This window comes from Ascidia mentula, chromosome 4 (assembly GCF_947561715.1).
Source record: "Ascidia mentula chromosome 4, kaAscMent1.1, whole genome shotgun sequence".
Lineage (NCBI taxonomy): Eukaryota > Metazoa > Chordata > Ascidiacea > Phlebobranchia > Ascidiidae > Ascidia > Ascidia mentula.
In genome coordinates, this window is record NC_138569.1 from 8,300,570 (window position 1) to 8,320,398 (window position 19,829).

General features: G+C 38.9%; 3 protein-coding genes across 4 annotated transcripts; 1 reads left to right on the forward strand and 2 right to left on the reverse strand.

Moving 5' to 3' along the window:
• Positions 1-210: 210 nt before the first annotated feature.
• Positions 211-3,800, forward strand: LOC145897546 (cysteine-rich with EGF-like domain protein 2-B). 2 transcript variants are annotated; one of them, XM_082985879.1, is made up of 9 exons: positions 211-379; positions 457-650; positions 714-763; positions 828-866; positions 948-1,000; positions 1,070-1,196; positions 1,286-1,486; positions 2,000-2,098; positions 2,502-3,800. In XM_082985879.1, the coding sequence occupies exons 1-9, from the start codon at positions 257-259 to the stop codon at positions 3,059-3,061; spliced, it is 1,446 nt and encodes a 481-aa protein (XP_082842005.1). In that variant the 5' UTR covers positions 211-256; the 3' UTR covers positions 3,062-3,800. The 2 variants fall into 2 exon arrangements, with proteins under 2 accessions (XP_082842005.1, XP_082842006.1); XM_082985880.1 differs by lacking the exon at positions 2,000-2,098.
• A 776-nt stretch (positions 3,801-4,576) lies between these two features.
• On the reverse strand, positions 4,577-15,132 carry LOC145897420 (uncharacterized). The gene is made up of 23 exons (XM_082985709.1): positions 15,034-15,132; positions 14,667-14,865; positions 14,327-14,462; positions 14,094-14,193; positions 13,692-13,821; positions 13,342-13,470; positions 12,624-12,770; positions 12,089-12,303; positions 11,609-11,787; positions 11,098-11,271; positions 10,461-10,675; positions 9,886-10,099; positions 9,316-9,495; positions 8,890-9,024; positions 8,262-8,441; positions 7,708-7,805; positions 7,384-7,489; positions 7,093-7,232; positions 6,648-6,873; positions 6,399-6,515; positions 6,049-6,164; positions 5,725-5,878; positions 4,577-5,419 (listed from the first exon to the last, which is right to left on the reverse strand). The coding sequence occupies exons 1-23, from the start codon at positions 15,065-15,067 to the stop codon at positions 5,180-5,182; spliced, it is 3,564 nt and encodes a 1,187-aa protein (XP_082841835.1). The 5' UTR covers positions 15,068-15,132; the 3' UTR covers positions 4,577-5,179.
• On the reverse strand, positions 15,131-18,081 carry LOC145897421 (oxysterol-binding protein 2-like). The gene has a single exon (XM_082985710.1). It carries the CDS (start codon positions 18,044-18,046, stop codon positions 15,797-15,799), a length of 2,250 nt encoding a protein of 749 aa, XP_082841836.1. The 5' UTR covers positions 18,047-18,081; the 3' UTR covers positions 15,131-15,796.
• Between the last annotated feature and the right edge of the window lie 1,748 nt (positions 18,082-19,829).

Sequence of the window (19,829 nt, forward strand, 5' to 3'; positions counted from 1 at the left end):
GAGAAATTGTTACTGAAATGTGTTTGCGGACCGTAGAAATATGAACAGAAACTGCCAGCTCTTGTTTGTTCGCGAAAGTTTTCTTTGAAAGTTGAAGAGTTTTGTACAGGATATGTATGGATCCGGCACTCAATATGTTACATTTTTTAACGTGTAATAAATTATTTATATACCATCATTTAGCGACTAACTGCTGTTGGTTTCAGACACACGGTAAAAATATTATATTGTTTGTACATAATTTTTGTGTTCCACAATGGATTTTACACTTTGTAAATTAATTTTCTTCATCTTGGCAATCATTGAACTCACTTATACTCCAGTGTGTGCAAAGTCTGCATGTGATGGATGTAGAGATCTCGTACAGGGAATATTAAAGGTAGGCAATAGACAATAGCTTATATCTTCACTTGTATAAATTTTACAACAATTTCAAAAAACTCACCTTGTGTCCAGGGTCTGGATAAATCCAAGGGCAAAAACTTTGAAGGTGGAGATGTTGATTGGGAGGAGAAAAAGCTTGGAAAATATGGAACGAGTGAAACACGTCTGATCGAGGTCTTGGAAGATGCTTGCACTAAAGATAATTTCCAGTGCAACAAGATTTTGGAAGAAAGAGAGGATGATGTTGAACATTGGTACAAAAAATTGTAAGAGTTGTGTTGTGTGTTACAAAATGTAAAATAGAAACTAAATCTGTTTTTTGATTGTAGACAGGACAAAAAAGCATTGCATGATTATCTATGTGTTGAAAAGGCAGAAGGTATGTACAAATATTTGAACCAATTTGTAGTTCAAAGTATTACTTGTTTGTAATCTTGTTTCAGTTTGCTGCTCTGATGGAAGATATGGTGAAAACTGTGAAGGTATAATGGTTGTATATTAATGTAATGTTGTCACCTGGTTAACATTTAAAATGCCTGATGAAAAATTTTGAAATTGTGCAGAGTGTCCTAAAGGTGATAATGAAAAAATTTGTTCTGGAAGAGGAAAGTGTGAAGTAAGTTTCTTTATAATGTGACACAAAACAGTGTAGGTTTTTGTAAATAACAGTTTTATTGGATTTAAGGGTTCTGGAGACAAGGAAGGCACTGGAAAATGTGAATGTGATGAGGGCTATGGTGGAGACCTGTGCAATGAATGTGGTGAACGTCACTTTCAAACGTTTTCCAATGAAACTTTCCTGCAGTGCTCATGTAAGTGATATAATTTTAATTTCCTTAGCAGTATGAAAGTATTGTTCAGCAGTGTCAAGGGAACCTAAACCTGTAAAATCTTTGTGCAGTGTGCCATTCCACTTGTCAAACATGTAAAGGTGGCAATGAAACAGAATGTGAAACCTGCAGGCCTGGCTACAGAGAAGAACATGACATTGAAGATGAAAAAATTCTTAAATGTGTTGATGTAAATGAGTGCGTTGAACATAGGGACCTTTGCCCTGTTGGCAAATACTGTGTGAATACGGAGGGTTCATACAAATGTGAAGGTAAGGTGGAAATGTTGTTACAATATGTGTAGTGTCACCCAGAATGATCGATATGTAAATTTGCTAAAAATTTTTTTTTGGTAGTGCAACATGCCCATGGCCTAACTTTGTTGCAAAAACTTATTCAGATTATGCAGGCCATTTAGAACTTAAAATTGTTGGATAATTAACTCACAAAATCATTCAACCTGCTAAATATTTGTATTTTCCACAAAACCTTGTTGTGTTTTAATGTTGTTTGCCATGCATTTTGTGTGTGTCAAATGTATTTTGTTTCTTGCATGCAAACCTGTACAGAATGGGAATGCCATCCACTCTGTGAAACATGCTATGGCCCAACTCATGCAAACTGTTTCAGTTGCAAGCAAGGATCAATTATGAGACACCCTTTTATATGCCAAGGTTTAAACCTAGTCCACTAACACCCTTAAAAAGTGGACTAACGTACAGCAGATTTCCCCCAATAAGACACCATGATCAACCTGATTATGATGATTAATAGTTGTGTTACAGAGTGTAGTGAAACCTGTTCTGCGTGTTTTGGTCCGTCCTTCAGACATTGTTACTTATGCAAGCCGGGCTCAATTATGAAACTGCCCTACATGTGCCAAGGTTAAGGATGTTTTGTTTAGGTGTCACAAGAAGTCATCAATTCACCATATTCATATGTTAGTTTATCAATGTCTTGTTTTTGTCACAAGTAGTGTCACACACATGTTTAAGTAAAAATGACTGGTATCATTATTTCATTTCCACATTTGATGTTTGATTGGTTACAGAACAGCTAAACATACCCAACTAAGTCAGGGAGGGATCGTAAATTTCTTGAAATCACTTGAATAGTGATTTCAGTGTAAAACTAACAGTGTTACTATGCTATACCCCTACCAAAATTACCATTTCTAACAGTTCATGTGGTTGCGGCCGTAGAAATTAAACCACAAGTTGTAGTGATTGCAGTTTCACTGTAGCCGCATGACTTGCTGGAATAAACCAACACCCCTTCTCGCTGTAGACATCGACGAGTGCGCGAGCGGAGCCGTGTGCCTGGGGATGTACGAAGTTTGTGTCAATACGGCCGGGCACTACAAGTGCGAGTGCGCGAGGTTTTTCCGCCGGGACGCGGTATCTGGTCAATGCCAGCCCGACCCCGCCATTTACTCCCAATACGCACCAAGAAAGGCGGCGAAAAAGGAGGAAAAGACTGAGGAGGGTGAGGGGATGGACGGTGAACAATGGGAAGGGAATAGCATTGAGGACGATGGCGGCCTTCATGATGAAATGTCTCATCATGATCGAGCAGCCGGCGCCGATCAATGTAGCAGTAGTGACAAATGTAGAACTAACGCAGACGACGACGAAGAGGACTCGCTGACCAATGAAGACATACAACAACTGACTATAGCCGTGGTTATATGTCTCATAGGGACGGCCGCGGCAAAAGGAAGCCTCCTATGGGGCCTTTTATTCTTCCTTAGTCTGTTTTTGACAGCTCTATGGTGGGCCTCGGATAAAACGGACAAACTGGCGTATGCAATTCTTAATGCTTACACAAGCAGACCCAGAGATACGTAGCAACACAACTAAGCGACAATTGTGTTTCTGTCGATTCGTTGTATTTTTTATTAACCGATACAGCCCGATATGTAGGAACCTGTGCAGTATTTTTTTGTAGTATTCTTGCCATTTCTCAAAGCGGAAACCATTATTATTAATCACTGTTACCTAATATCTTCATATGTACGGTACATTCAAATCAGTTTGAATGATTTTGTGAGTAGCGTAGTTATACGTTTTCCTGTGTATTAACGTGTGTTGTAGTGAGCCCTTGAAGCAATTGAATAGCAACAAGCGGACTTAACCTGTTTCTATGAACAGTGAAAAAGGAAGAGAAGAAAGAAGACGAGGCGAAGGAAGAAGAGAAAAAGGACGAAACTGCCACTGAAGAGAAAAAGGAAGAAGGCGAGGAAGAGAAGAAGGAAGAGTTGTAAGCTCGCCACGTCAACGTTCAACAGTAAAATATATGAAGCACGGACTTTAGAAGCAATTGTAGAGATTCGAGAAGATTTTTATCCACGTGTCAGTTGTTTCTTTTAAGTGACAGCACGGTGTCCAAAAATGATCAAATTGTTCTCTTGTATTTGTCCCTCAAAACCCTATTCGCCCTGCCGTACTTGTGCAATTAGACGTGATTGAGAGAAATGCACAAACGCACGCATCATGCTGCGAACGTAGACGTATTTGGTGTTATTGATATCTCTATTGGTGATGGGTCTTTAGCGTGGAACGGACTTAAAAATAAAGTTTATTTATGTTCCTATCTTCACATACTCAGTCGATATCAGCTTTCCTAGAGAATTTAAGTAATATTCGTTTCACTGGAACAAAGTTTATGTAGCATACGTGGACGAAATCGTTAAGTCTGAGGCATGAGCTGAAATTTAGATCAACCAGGGTCCACGAGTCTAGGAATTGGCAATTAAATCGAAGAAAACCTGTTCATAAAGTCCTCTGCGATAATGCAGCTGTCGGCTGTTCCGCTTGTAAGTTAAAAAAAAGTATTGCACGTGGATGTGTCAATAAACAGCAAGGTTTTGTAGAGCTCCCTGGAAGATCATGTGAGACATGGATCTTTCATAAAACCACAAATGACTGGGCCCTTAAAACTATTCGTTTTTCTCACCAGGTAGATTCAAAACGCTGTCACAATTCCCCATGCATCACTAATTGCTTTGTTACGTCAGACGAGTAGCCTAGAAAGTTTGCATTTCCCACGGTCGAAACTTATTTTAATAGAAATGCAGCAGATACGGGGCATCTATATAGAGGGGCTATAAATATCAAAATCGGGCCCATGAATATCGTTGTTTGCTGTAAAGCTAAGGAATTTCTGCTACAAAGTCTCCAACGCAGTGTGCTAAATAGGACGCAATGGCACGTTATTATCTCTCAAGGGCTTCAAACATCAGTTCAACCTAAGTGGGCGCTGATACTTCTGTCAGTACTGAAAGCTGTAAGTACGTTAATTGACAAACCCAGTTGACATACCTCACCACCCTCGTATAGCATTTCTCGATAGACAAAACCAAAAACTCACCACCATAGTGTAATGGAATAACAATTATCTATTGCACCGTCGATATAAAATGGCAAAAAGTGGTCAAAAACGCCGCTACTCACCAATTCCACACAACGATGAAAGTACCTAAAATTGGTGCAAAAATCTGAAACACGATTGCGCGGCGAACCAGTGGGGGTAAAAAAAAACGTAAAATGTGTTGAAAACGCGCTGATTCAACGAAATGCCAAACTCATTGTACCAGTTCAGTTTTGAAGACGATCACATTCAATTGCTTTGGGAGATTTTGAAAGCAATACAAGAACATTGATAAGGCAAGAGATGAACATTATATATATTGACTGGCACTTTCAATGTAAACGATTGTTTGTTTTCAACAAAAAATATTCGGAGACAATGAACGATTTAAAACTTAGTTCAGATCTACTGTCTGCAATGTGAGGAATCACCAAACAGATAAAAAAATCTAATGATAAAAATACCGGCGGGAGAGGCAGCAAAATGAAAACTCACAGCCAAGCCGCGTACAGCCATCTACAAAAGCGCATTAAAAATAAAGTAAAAACGAGACTTCAACCGAGAGCAGTTGCATTCACTGGCACTCTGTCCCGTTCCTAACCCTGGTTACCCCCCAGCATGTTCATTAACTTCTTCATGGCGGGCTTCTTGCTCTGGTAAGTTCGCATAGCGCTCGCCGCCACATTTCTCACTGCAGACGTAAGCGCATCGGCGCCACCCTGATCGTTTCGCTTCAGGTCCAACGACCTTGAACTAGACTCAGATGACCTCGAACTCGTGATGTCGTCCTCACTGAGTTTGCTCAAAAGGTCGGACATCCTCGCTGTAGTCGGGTCCTGTGAAACACGTGTAAAGTTGTGTGATTTTGAATCGCAAATTAGTCTATGTGTAAGGGGGCCCGCATACAATAAACTACCAGCTTGGTGCCCAACGGATGATGATTGTATAGCCACCAAAAATTGGAAGTCTGTGCTTGGTTGTTAGGTCGGCAAAGTCGTCTGATAGTTACACCAGCTGCACTAATAAGACCTTAGAGGTCGAAACAGTGGCCATCGGTGTGCAGCTTACACAAAAACTACTACACAAAAAGTTATACGTAGTAAGTCATGCCTAGACACAAATGTTTGACGCTTTCTCAAACCTGAAGTGTTGGCATGCTGACACTTCGAGATGTCATGTTGGATGCAATCTCTATGATAAATTCCTTGCAGTTTCCATCCTCAGTCCACCACGAGAGGGCGCCCGGCTCCTCGCATCCACCGGAACAGGATAGGAGGAGCGATTCGTCTTCGACCCTATGGTTGAAAAACAAAATTAGAATATTTAAACTTCTTTTCGTAGTTGATACATATTATACAGGTAAACTTTCCTGCGTCTACCCAAATCTAAAAGTACATTATATGTTTTTTGTTGCCGTTCAAGAAATGCCGCGTGAGCAATGACTCGCTTGGAATTACTACGTTACCTTGTGGTGAGGAAACACCTGATTGGTTTCGGATTTGGGCATTTCGTGAAAACCAACTTTAACTTTAGATTTAAGGAACCTTCGTCATCCCCGTCGACCTCGTCGTGTTTTAAAATCTGCCAATAAGTTGAAATAAATTAGTGCGGCTTAAAAAGCAACTTTTAACCTTAATTATTGTAAATGCGTTATTTCATAAACACCCTTTGTGCATTTTATACTCGCGCAGTCCATTGAAAGTGTTTTATAATTTCTGGCCAGCTAGTCAAAAAGTTTTCTAAACCCTGGTCTACAGTAACCGATAAAGGGTATTGAAATATGGAGGCTGGGAAATAATAAACACCTCCTAATACCGTTTCATAAACTTTTATGTTTCCCTTCGAAGTTCCGACCCACAGTCGACCGTCAGATCGCATCGTCACGCAAGTCACTCGTTCCAAATTCAAGCTGGATGTCCCTTTGTCGTCAGACTAATATAACAAATACGTTTTTAAAAACTGATGAAGTCTAGCTGTATAGCAGGAAAAAGATAGGACAATAAAGGTCACGTTATAATTGTGCCATGCAGAAGGACAGGTTATTAAAACAGTAAAAAAACGTACTGTCATGGGGTATAGCGGAGACAGCGCTGAGTCCTTTGCAACGTCATACACTAGGACGGGAGGACCGTTGTACACCGACGCGTCGCGCAATTGGAGAACGCTGCTACCACGCGTCGCTACCCAAACTAGGTGGCGCGCCGGGTCTGTAGGTACGCAATGAACCATGGCAGATACTTGCACCGACTGGATTGTGGATATCAGGAAAAAGCCGTCGGTTTCGTAAGTTCTGTCAGAAAAGTTTAACTTGGTTTTAATATCTGCTTAGATAGGAAAAGAAAAACTTTTTATGCTGGGTTTTAAGAAATATGCTTTTTTTCTGGTTTTCACCACCGTATCTACAGAAACAGAAAAAGTATTGTCAACCAAAGCATGACATTGATTGCCGAAACAAACTTTAGGCAAGCAAGGTAACGCCAACACATCACAGTATTCATACAAAACTGACTCGGTGTTAATGACGTATATGGCAGGACCAGACGCGACCCAAAGACATTTCCCATCAGGAATAAAACACATGCTGCTTGTCGGCCGTTTGCTCAACTCTATGCTGTCTTTGTGAACTGGTTTGCTTTTCGCGTCCTCGACCTGTTCAAATACGAGGGTTTAAAATAATACTAACAACAACAACACATTTTCCATCTATTAGTATTTGTTGACCAAATTTCGGCATTCTGGTTTGAAACCAATTTTAACAAACTTAAATGTGCACATTTTATACGTGTAGATCGTAGCTAACCTGCAAAATATGCAGTTTTCCGTCGCACGTTCCCACGAATAGTACGTCATTGAGCATCGTCATGCAGAGTACTACGTCAGATAGCGACATACTCCAACTGACCGGACTGCAGAAAAGAAAATGTTAAACAAGCCTCCATCACTCCATCGGCACTGCACAACGTTTTGAGTACAGTAGGTATTTATTGAAAGTGTGGCCAACAAGGTTTGTACGCCTCGCAACAAGGTAACGTTTAAAGAGGTCTTGAATGTTTTGGTGTTATGTGTAAATGACCATGCATAGCACTAAAAAAATTAAGTAAAAAAACAACAACAAAAAAAACACCTCTCGACAAGAGAATAGGCTTGCAGTTTGCGAGAAAACAATCCAACCAAGATGACGTCATCAGCGATGAGGTACACGCACATCACACGACTCGTGATCTTCGCAAAAATAAAACGGCGGTTTGCGAAAGACGTAGAAAAAAGTGAAACCAACTTGACATGCCATGAAGGTTAAACGTGGCTGATTTAAATGCATTGGATGTGAGTTATCTATCCCAATAGCAAGGCATCGTACAGCTCAAAGTGGGTGTAAATGGATTTGCACAAGTGTATATGACAAATAGAAAAGCGTAGAACCAAGTTGTCTTTAAAGAACATGCAATTTTATTAGATACTTTGTCATATACTTGTGTCTTTTATGCATTTAGTCAAGCCTAACAGTAAATGACGTTGTAAGTCATTTAGTGTTACATATATTTATACACAGGGGCATTTACAGCTTAGTGTAGTGACCTCAAAAGGCCTTGAATTGCCCAAAAATATGTTAGGTGTATTGTTGCTCAAAACAGACAAAAGAAATTTTCGAAACCATGTAAAAAGTCGCACTTAAATTACCGGTAAAGACAATTTCTTCAACGTATTTCCTTCGAAGTCGGCTTCGAAAATCTGTGAGTTCTGCGCCGAGCTGCAATTACCACTGAGGATCACGTGACCTCCAATGGCTTCGTCGAGCGCGACGCCACAATCGAACGACCAGGAAATGTCGCCCGCCTTGTCCTCGTCGAATTGGTCAAACTGATAAGATGGTCGGTTATCAGGACTTTCGACAGCTGAACTAATGTGATGGTGATTTTGTACGAGAAAACAAAGTAAGTATGAGCTGTTATTTTGTACAATTAAAGGATGAAAATTCGTGGTTTAATATAGAAAATAAAATATAACACCAGTAAAAGCATTGTAATATTGGTCTAAATACTGCCTAAACAGGCTCAAGCCTATTCGACGACGTCTGTAGAACATGTATTTTCACCCTTGTTACAGCAACAAGGTATCCTTATCAAAACCAGCAATAAACAGTTCTTCTTTTCGACAGACGCAAAAACGAGATTATTGCGTCATACTTGTGCGTGAGGATATGGATTTTCTATATAGGCTGTGTCACCCTTAAAAATTGAACACCTTGGTTCCGTAATATTTCACACCCTTTACTACGAGGTCAGTCTGGCATCATTTAAGTGTTTACCAAGATCATTCTTTCGTCGAATTCTTGTCGCTGCTTCATTTTTTGTTCATGTTTATCGATCAGGTCAGCTTCGATGTAATTCCGCTGATCTTCGATATCTTCATACAACGGAAAGTTCGAAAAATTGAACGAATCCTGAACAAAAACACGTTGGTTTTTCAAAAATTGAATTTGACTGACTAAAAAGTAAATACCTGTTGAGCAAAATGCTTTATGCTGCTTAGCTGTACATTTTTGATATTCGTTTCAACGGCAATAATTATTATTAACGGAATCCGGGAGCGTACACAAACTTTAAGTGATAAAAGTAACGGAACATAACAAAAGTTGACACAGTATTGAGGGGACTAACGCTTTTGACGTGGATTGAAATTGCTTTTCACGGCCCGCATGATAAACTGAATGGCGTCACCAAAAACAACTTACGTTGATCAATTGCTGTTTGTTGTGACACAGTTTGGGAATATTCTTGATGGCGTGCAGGAGTTGAGATGGCTCGTGTATTTCAAGAAGTTCAGTTTCAAATTGTTTGATGATTCCACAAGCGACCCGGAACATTGCTTCGTGGCCATAGGCAAGAAAAATATCCCAGACGCGAACCACGGTCTGTGGAATAAAAACATTCAGTCTTCTAAATACATGGAAATCCAATACATTTTCTATTATGCTGGCAAACTCAGTATTCCTATCAAAATTTTAACCGCGATCATAGCAGACAGCTCTGTAGGTGCTTTGTTTAAAATATATATATTATGCCGCAAAGATACTATCAGTTTCAACAACTGCTTAATTAAATAGAAACTTGCAAACTTTTATGTATTTGCCTGAAAAACTGTGACCATATGACACAAGATAAGAAGTGAAAGAGAGTGAATGCATAACAATTGATTTTGAAGTTAAACCTTGCACAGCAAGAAGTAGGAAAATGCAGCATTTTTCCATTTTTTTGGAAAGTTGTTTGTGGAAAGTTGTCAGGGCACAGCGCATGCGACGTACCTGGAAAGGCAGACAGTCGAAGTACAGACCGAGAAACCAACCCGTGGAAACGGCGGCGAGATCGACTTCGGGAAATTTGGAGAGGTGTTGACTGAATCGAGGCAGGACTTGATGCAAAATTTCTTGCAACACGTACTGATCAGCCAGAAGGCCCGACAAACCGTTGTGGTAATAATGGGCGGGGAAAAGCTTTTCGGTGACGGCAACTAGAAACCTTTAAAGACGAGTTGTGTTAAATGTGAAGTGACAGTTCTGTAACATGACGGTAGTGTGGAGTTTCAGTAACAAACGGAATTGAAAGAAATGACTACCTTGTTTTTTGTGTGGTAAGCCACTTGTAAAATTTTTAATTCTTTCAAATACACCCAAAAAGGAACAAAAAAATCAAATCATGTCTATTTTGTCCAAAAAACAACTACGCAGACGAACAATACGCAAAGGAAATAGAATGGCTTGGGCGCCAATAAAACCATAAAGGCTTTAAGTCAGGCGCACTGAACAAATAATTAAAACGCACAGCTAGTTACACTTAAAACTGGCTTGCTTCAAACTGTTAGTGAAGTGTTCCTACTTACCAGAATGTATCCTCTTCTTCCAGAAACAAAAGGCATCCCCCGGCAAGAAAGTTGAATCCCTGACAGTATCCGATCTTGGTGCAGTGCATGCAGAAGGCGATCAATACACGGGAGAGGCGTTCTTGTAGGGGAGAACCTTCCGACATGAAGTCCCGGTTATTTGGCATTGTACGAGGCACGTCCATTGCAATTTGCTTCAATGTTTTGGTGAACTCCTGTCCACATAAGTAATTGAGTTGATTAGATTATCATCCCGGTTAGAGCAACACACACACATAGGGGAAAGCACTGGACTCGTTTTGGAGTTCTGCACAATTTGTCAATATATGCATAGTATTTTACTGCGTCTTGTCACATTTTTAAATGATTTTTGGCTAAAACAATCAACCTTTACAATGGGGCGATCCCGCCTTGCTTTGCATAAGCATGGCATTACTTCTGCATTCAACCTTTACTGCACACGACTGGGAATTAAACATCTGGTAATTTAAAATAGCAAACAAGAAAGAAACTGGATTTTTTTAGTTGAAAAATTGATAGTGTCCACCTTTGGTTTTACATTAGATGATAACATAACTGAATTCCTCATGGAATTTCTACCTGTCATAAAGAAAATCAGATAAAGTTTGCTTTTAACCTTGTTATCTTTCATTACATCCTGGTGCTTTAGAAGGTCTTCAAAATAGCCAAATCCAGCAGCACTTTTTATGTCAGCAACATAATAGTTGATCATTTTTTGCCACACAAATGCTCTGTACTGGCCAGGTATTCCATTCAAAATCAGCTTCCGCAGATGAGTGCTTATGTCAAACTACATAGATTCAAGCAAATTATTAAATAAATGCAATAGACTATAAAGTGAGAACAACAGAATTGATTGAAAATAATTTCCGCTCCATTTTGTAAGAGCAACCGTACAGAGCCCATATATTCACATCTTTATATGTGTGCAAGAGTATATATTACACAATAGTAAACTTTGTACTTTTAATATTTACATAATAATTTATAAAATTTGTTTAAAACCAGCAATATAGATTAACCATCATTTGTTTAATATTAAACAGGTTTCAAAAACCCCAAAACCAACCAAAAATATGTTACATTAGTTGTTAACTGCAATAATGATTTTTGATGCATTTTACTACCTGTTCAGAATGATCTTTCACAAACGACCTCCACTTGCTTAAATTTTGTCGATTGTCTTCGTTGTTTTCCGTCAGGGCATCAAATGCATCCCGAATGTGTAAGGAAACATACTGGACTTGCATGGCTTCATTGGGAAGGGTGCGGGTAAATCCGAATGCATCGACATGCTCTTGCTTACCTGTTGGCAGTGGTTTATACATATTATTGAAGGATAACAACCTCAATTAAAGAAACAAATTTCCAAAACAAAGAACAAAAATGCTGTAATATGACTTTAAGCGCTTGGAATGTCACTGTATAAATTTTGTGCATACTGCTTGTAAAAAATCATAAATTGCTTGTGAAGAAGTGTCGAAGTGTTAGTAAGAGAGTTTACGGTTAGTTTACAGAATTAATTTAGTTTGAACTAAGATTTTGTAAAGCAGATTTAATTTATTGTACAAGCGCCTGAAAAGGCCTGTTACTTCACAAATATTTACCAAGCGAAGGAACTGGACATCCCAATATGCGTCCATTGGTGGTTTTCATTTTGCGTGTAAGACTTTTCAAGGTGGCAATATGTTTTTCACGTTCGGTGACAACCAACCGTGCATCATCATCTGGTTCCACCAGGGGACGCTGTACACAATTGGCCAACAAGCTCACATAGTCTCGCTGGCAGTGCTGCAGTTCTACAGATAGTTTATTGGCTTTCCTAAAAACAAGCATGTATATCAGTTATATTCACTGTACAAGATTACTTCGTACAAGCTAATCTGAAAATAAAAGTTTGCCCCACAGTTTTTGGATTTGCGATATTAGTCATATACCTTTAGTGTCTGTGGTGATATTCACGAAGATGTATAAATAAATAACTGTGTTCACAAAATAATTTTTAATTTCTTTGTATCACTAAAGCCCAATCTGCTTTTGACAAGTAGATTTGTTTAATTTCATGATGCAACATATACATCACTACAATAATATACCACTACAATATACACCATTTCCCTCATAAAAAAGAAACATTCATACTTTTCCTGCAGTTGAGCATTGCTCTGTGCTTTGTTGAACATTTCATGCAGCTTTAAAACCTCCTCATTAAGGAGCGCATTTTGATCTCTGTAGGATTTAAGTTGTTCCTCTAGTGACTTGTAAGCTTCAGTCTCCACCACAGGTACGCTGCAGGAATGTGGCAACAATAAACTTTGTTTGTATTTGTGGTGAAACCACAAGGATGGGGCTAACATCACATTCAGCATGTGTTACACATAACAAAATACTATTGAGGCTTTTGCAGAGTGGGTTGAGCACGAAAACACATTCTATATGTTTGCCATGTAGGATGTTTTTCGATTTTTTAACACAAAGTTAATGGCTTTGTGAAATTCAAAACAAAGAACTGATTATTTTTCCGTAGAAGCTGAATTTTCATTTTTTTAACCAAAAACACTGTGAACATTTTAAATTTGCAAAAAGAAGTTACTGCTTTGCTATGTCTTATTTAATTACTTCATCAAATTATGGTCTAGCCCAATTGATTCATAGGTAGATATGTATAAGCCAACTCAGCACATACTATTTAGAATAGCATGTAATTAAACTACTACCACAAGTAAATGCCAGAATCATATTCAACTGATATAAATTAAAAATGCAGTGCTAAGATACAACTGCCCATCTTTTTGATGATTGCCACACACACAAAACGACGCTAGCACATTCGGCAAACAAACAGGGTCAGAAGTCCAACCTTTCATCCGGGTTCAGCTGATCTTGCATTTCAAATAGTTGTCGGTCTCGGGATGCTAACACTTCCTGGTAACTTGTAATCCTTTCCCGGCACTTTATTAAGTCTGCTTTGGCCTCGTTCAACTCTTTCCTGCAAGCAATTTTCGCAATTGGTATCACATGTCACTCAAAATAAACTTAATTTGGCAGGATGTCTAAGAAATTATACTTTTAAAAATGGCATAACACCTTTATAGTATCGCTGCACAATACAATACTCTCAATTATAGCTGCACACAACAGTAAATTATTAGGTATCACTACATCCAGACCAGAAAAACATACCCAACACGCTACATGTACTACACCTACGTCAATGTGGTTATCTTGCCAAAGTTTTCCGCTGGTGACAACATGTCACTATCCCATTCATACTCATCCATGGTGCTTGAAGACAAAGAGCATTTTGTTGAACGCAATGGGTCATCAAACACAGGAGCATCTGCACACACAAATACAACCTACTTTAGCCACATAGAAAAAAAGAAAACCTTACTAACCCAATGTCAGTACAAAAACGCCTGACAAGAATAAAGTGAATCAATATCTACGAATTACAGTTCTGATTAAAATAGGTCAAAATTACAGAGGCATCCACAGTACAATTATTGTTTGGCACCAAAATTACTCAAAAAGGATTTTGTCAACACAACTGCTTATGCATTTAAGAGATCTAAAATAACTGCTTAAGTAACAATGTTAACATTTTTGTACCTTGTGCCGCCTCGTTGTGCATATTAACTTCGCCATTTTTCTGCCAACTTTGCAGATTCAACTCGCCAATGTTTGGTTTCAGAAGTTTCTTTTTGTCGGCCTACAACATTTGTGCTTTATATTTAAACACTGTAATACAGGATCTATTTCGTGTGTTACCAAACAACATGTCCACAAACACTTTGTCATATTAATTGCTGTAAAAAAATACACTGTTTTAAGTGGGTACCAACCGAATGTCTTGTTAGAGCTCTTCTGCCAGCTTTGAGTTTTTCCTCTTGGCCTTGACTTATGGTTCTTTGAGCTTGTATTGATGAAACCCACTTAGCAACATCAGATGATTTTTCAACGGTGAAAGTTACATGATCCCTGCATGAAACATAGGATATTTTCAATACACCCAAAACCAAAGATTGTTTTGTCAAAATTAACATATTGTTGACAAAACGATCTTTGTTACCCTCAACATTTTATAACAATAAAAAACTGTACACATGTAAACATTGTTGTGTTCATACACTAAAAAACAATAACACATTATGCCACAGTTTGTTTGGTTTTTGCTTAACATACCTGCTTCTTTCCCCAATAAGTTCAAATTGCTTGGTTGTATCTTGACTGAAAACCACGGCAGAATGCTGAACGTTAAATGAAACTTCTGGGTGCTCATAATCAATATGGGATTCATCTCTGAAGCCAAGAATCAGGCATTTGTCAGTGAGGATGAAGAAGAGCTTAGGGTCTCGCAAGCCAGTAAGACGCCCAACCAACCCTAAAGAAAAAAAGAATATGGATTAGTAAAAAAAAATCAACAAGGCAAGTTCTCCTGTTTGGGTTCACATTGCATTTCAACAAGTTGCATTGTTGTGTTTAGTTAATTACAACTTTTCTATAGGCTTATTTTGATTTGAAATACATTTTTACAAAATGTCCAACCCACCTGCTTTTTGTCGGTAAAACATCCAGCCTTGCATGATGAAAGGTCCTGTCTATGACAGGTGTTATCATATTAAGCAGGTATGTTGGGCCTAGAACACCTAAACAGGCACATAAAACATTTGCCATGGTAATTCATTTGCATTTGCTAACTATACTTATATCTAACAATATACCCCATGTATGCACCAAGCAAAGAAAAACAACACATAGTGTTGTTAGCTGGCAAAACTCACAGAGCAAAAGCTTTATCAGAGTGTGGCAATAACTCATTTTTTGGGACATATACATATATATGTTTGCTACATAAAGCACACAAAAATTTTCTGGTGGTTCGTTGGATAAGTCAAAAACAATATTCGGTGACGAATGAAAAATACCAGTTTAATTTACCTTGCAAATTTGATACTATTTAATACAATTTATATTACCAAGAGAAGTATTACATAAGCCCTTTTTAGGAACTTAATATATTAACACAGTTTCACATATATTATTTATATTCAATCAATAAATACATATATTATTCTCAAAAAAAATGATACCCGAAGTTTGGCAATGTATGATTTACCAGTTGCAAGGCCATAATGTAGTTGCATGGGCCAAGATATCACAACAATTGCATCTTTAAGTACGTATGCATACACATATACGTTTCACAACAAACAGATGCAAGCTTTTACAAACGACATAATTGAAAAAAACTATTTTTGTCATTGAAAGCAAAAGAGGGTATTGCACAATATTCTTTTCCACTCGTATCCAAATCAAGTGGAATTGGTTACTGGCAAAGCACGTGGAAGCTCAAAAATGGTGGGACACTTTTCCCAGTCCTGTTTCTCCTTGTGGGTCCAGTATTCTTTATCATAAGTGAACATCATTTCATGAGTGAGGTCACAGGACTTCAAAGAAAACCATGTGGGCTGGTAAGTTTCACCAGGCTGGGTTTGCTCCCTTTTCTTTCTCCTGGCTCTTTGTGCATCCTCAAGACTCTGTTTCAGTTCATTGGCAACATCCCAGTTCCCATGTTCCATCATCCTCTGGTCAGGACGCAAGCGGGAATCAGTTGGAGCAATGCCATTCACTTCCTCATTAAGAGTAACTGCAAGTTTTGAGAAAAAGTACATTTTTTCGGAACCAGGTGGAAGCGGTAAGGCCATCCAGAGATTCTTGGCAGGAAGGGTCTTGTACACAGGCTTGGCCTTGTTCGCATTGTTGACACTTACAATCTTGGCACTGTCAATGTGCGAATCCCATGTTCCACTGATAACATAGTGAGCTGTATCGTGCTTATCCATGACAATGCCAGATACTTTTCTTGGTGTCTCCCGAGAAAAATAACTGTAAGGAAAGTACTTATGCTTGCAGTAATCCCCTGTGGTGTGATTTATCACTTCTGCATCTCCAGATTGGTCAACCCACAGTTTCCCCACAATGATGTTGTGAATGGTGATTAAGGGCTTGCTCCAAGTGTAGTGGTGGCCGGTTTTATGGAATACAACATGTATTGTACCTCCAGGCTGGACATTTAAGTATTTGCCTCGAAATTTGCTTGACACTGTGATTTGAGTCCAGAAGCTCCATCCAGAATTATCACTCGCATCTTTCGACTCGCCAAAAATTGAAGCGGAGGGAGGATGATGACTCACCTGCTCACAGATCAATCGCAAACCAAGGTCCTCTCTTCGGTCCATTTCATATGTCTCTCCGAGCAAAGGATTAAATGGCTTGCCAATTCTAAAAAGAGTTGTTGCATAACAGGACACTGAGAAAGCAACAACATGGGCCATTTGCTCCTGAGAAGAAGTACATTTAGCCGCTTTGTCCAAAATTGCAGAATATTCCAAATCTTCAGCAAGACGTTGCAACATTGACAAAGGCTCATTAAAATTGATTGGCATCGGTATTTTAGACAGATCACGGCCAATGCAGTTTTTCATAATGCTCCAAAGGTTGATGCTGTGGTTTGGCTTGTCAGGAATTTTGCTTCTCCATGTCCTTGTGCTCGAAGCCACTGGGGTTTCCATCTCATTCAGTGGAATCAATTCTTTAGATGACATTTCCGATTCATGTGATGTTTCACTTACATTACTGTTTGTCTTTCTGTGCTCTTTGACAAACTCAGTTGTGAAACCTTTATCTGAAGCATCAACAAATTCATCATCTTCTTCTTCCGACAAGTCACCTTTCATTGTGTCATTTTCACTAACACCAGGATCAGATCGCGGTGGGCCTGTGCCTGCATTAATGGCTCTCTCCAAGGTATTGTGTTGTTTTGCCAAAGTTTCAACTGTCTCCTCCAGACGAAGTCTTTGTTCCCGCTCATGAACAATTGCTTTGTGCCATTTTTTGCCTTGTGCCTGGGCCAATTGCAGAAAATCATTACACGCATTTATCATTGCAGTCGATGTAATGCGAAATAAAGTTGCTCTTTCATTCACAGTTTTAATTTTCATTGACAAGGTGTTCGGATCAGTAAGCTTTGCAACATTGTTTTCTGCCGTTTCTAGCTCTGTCAAGGCACGTTGCAAGGCACCACCATGCTTTGAAATGAGATCATTGCATGTAGCCAAATCATCCAGCTTGCTACCCAAAGTTCTCAGAGTTATGCGCAAGTCATTCCTCTCCACATCCATGCCTTGTAAATCCCTCACTAAGTTCTCTTCACCATCTTCATCGGATGATTCATCTGTGTCAATCATTTTTGATGCGCGTACTTTGGCCAACTCTAGAGCAGTGATCCATCTTTGTCTTTCAACTTCTGAACTTGCTTTAAGATGGAAAGTCTGTGTACCACCATTAGATATCATGAAGTTGCATGAGTCCTCAGTGACAATGAATGCACCAGCTAGATTAATTGTTCCTCTACAAGTGTGTGCCATTTCTGCTTGTGACCTGTAGTATGACAGCAGACCATTGGATAACACAAACCACCTCCGCTGATATCCCTTGATGTAGTTTGTCCATTTCCACAACCAACCTTTAAAATGGTCTGACTCAGCTGCTTTCTCAGTCATGTTGTCACTGATGTGTGGTGCTTAAATAACAGTTTTGTTCTACAACAGATAGTACATAAAGAGGTTAGTTAAATTATTGCCATCTGAATTAGGCAATCACGCTTTAAGTAGTATAAAATAGACACAAAATAAAAATCTAGGTAATCTCACACATAATTTGGTACAATTTTGTGTTTAAAGCCTTCAAAAGGGTCCACAGCCCCTGCAAGGCACACAAGTTTCTTTTGACTAATCGTGACACACCAGGCGCTGAATTCTTACCGCCGCACTGGGGAGGAATTTTTTACCGGCCTTGCAGCGCATTATACCCATGAAAGTTTGCACCTAAGGAAAGTTTTAACAAAATATTTCAGCCGGAAGATCACCGACTTGCTTAGCATAGAATACACACGCTTTAACATTCACCTGTACTGCTATTACAAATGTTGCGTAATTCAAACCACTTTCTCTTCCACCACTACAAATTTCTTTTGGGCACAAAAAAAACAATCATGCAAGCGGGATCAAGTGTCACTCTCCCTGTCGTTTTGCAAGATCACTATAGAAATCTTGCTAGCTAGGAGTAAACCAGTCATCCGCAGTCCACGCTGCAATGCAATACATTTGTAAAGTAGACCGGGGATACCTCGGACACGGAGATACTTTGACACTGGGATACCTCGGACCAGGTGTTTTACGTTACAGTTAGGTGTTAAAAGACTTTTACAAAAGCCTTATGTCTCCATCACACGTATCGAAAACGTCAGCAAAAACAAGTGCAATTTGTATGTGTAAGGTTATATATCATGTACAATTAATCAAAATATACAGTACTTGTTCGTTGATTTCATATTCAACTACGTATACTTGTATGGACCAATGATGATTTTGCATAATGTTCGGCCATATTTTTATGTTATTTTTATGTCGTCACATGTTCGGGGATATTTCGGAACAAAGTCCATATGACTCTGCTTCGGAGTCCGGAATTGGTTTGGCCGCGAAAAATACGTCATCGGACGTAAAACGAACATTTGCCGAATTTTGGGTATATCTGAAATGTTTTGCCACATTGTAGAAAATGCAGTTCATTCTAAGCCAAATGTTCGTGCGTGGCGGGATTTTAGGAACGATTTGTACACAGCATAACATTCGCCTATATTTTGATGGTCATTTACAGCTTTTGCACCAAGAAATGTTTTTGGTACAGTGGGATAGTTTGCTTTAAAACAATAGCCTACATAAATCGTGACGCTTCTTTTTCCGGTGAATTTCATGGTCATCATATAAAATTACTGATATATACATTTTACACCTGACGAAGCGAGGAAAAATCACGAAAGCTTGTGTACTGTTTTCATTACAAAAGTCAGTCTTTTACAAAAGGGTGCCAATCAGAGAAAGAATTTGATATATACATGTATATATATATCTACCAAAATGTATAATGTCCAAAATTCCAGACTATTAAGCACTTTTTTCCATTTATTCTTCCTGACGCAGATTTGAACAACAGCATCCCGGAGATGTCAGGGAAAATTCAGGCGTATATTATGGCAACCTATTGATCGTTATGTATGCATAAGATTATTATAAAAAGTGCAGATGTTTTAGCTAAAACTTAGGTTAGTGGTTCTCGACCGTTTTATAGTGTCTGGGCCAAACTCAAAACCTCAAGTTAAAAGAAGCCGCAAGTCATGGCCGGTCGTAATTAAAAAAATATTATAGTGATGTACCGAATCGTCCAAATTCGGCTCTGGCCGAAACCAAAACTGCTGATTAGGCCAAATAAATTCGGCAAACC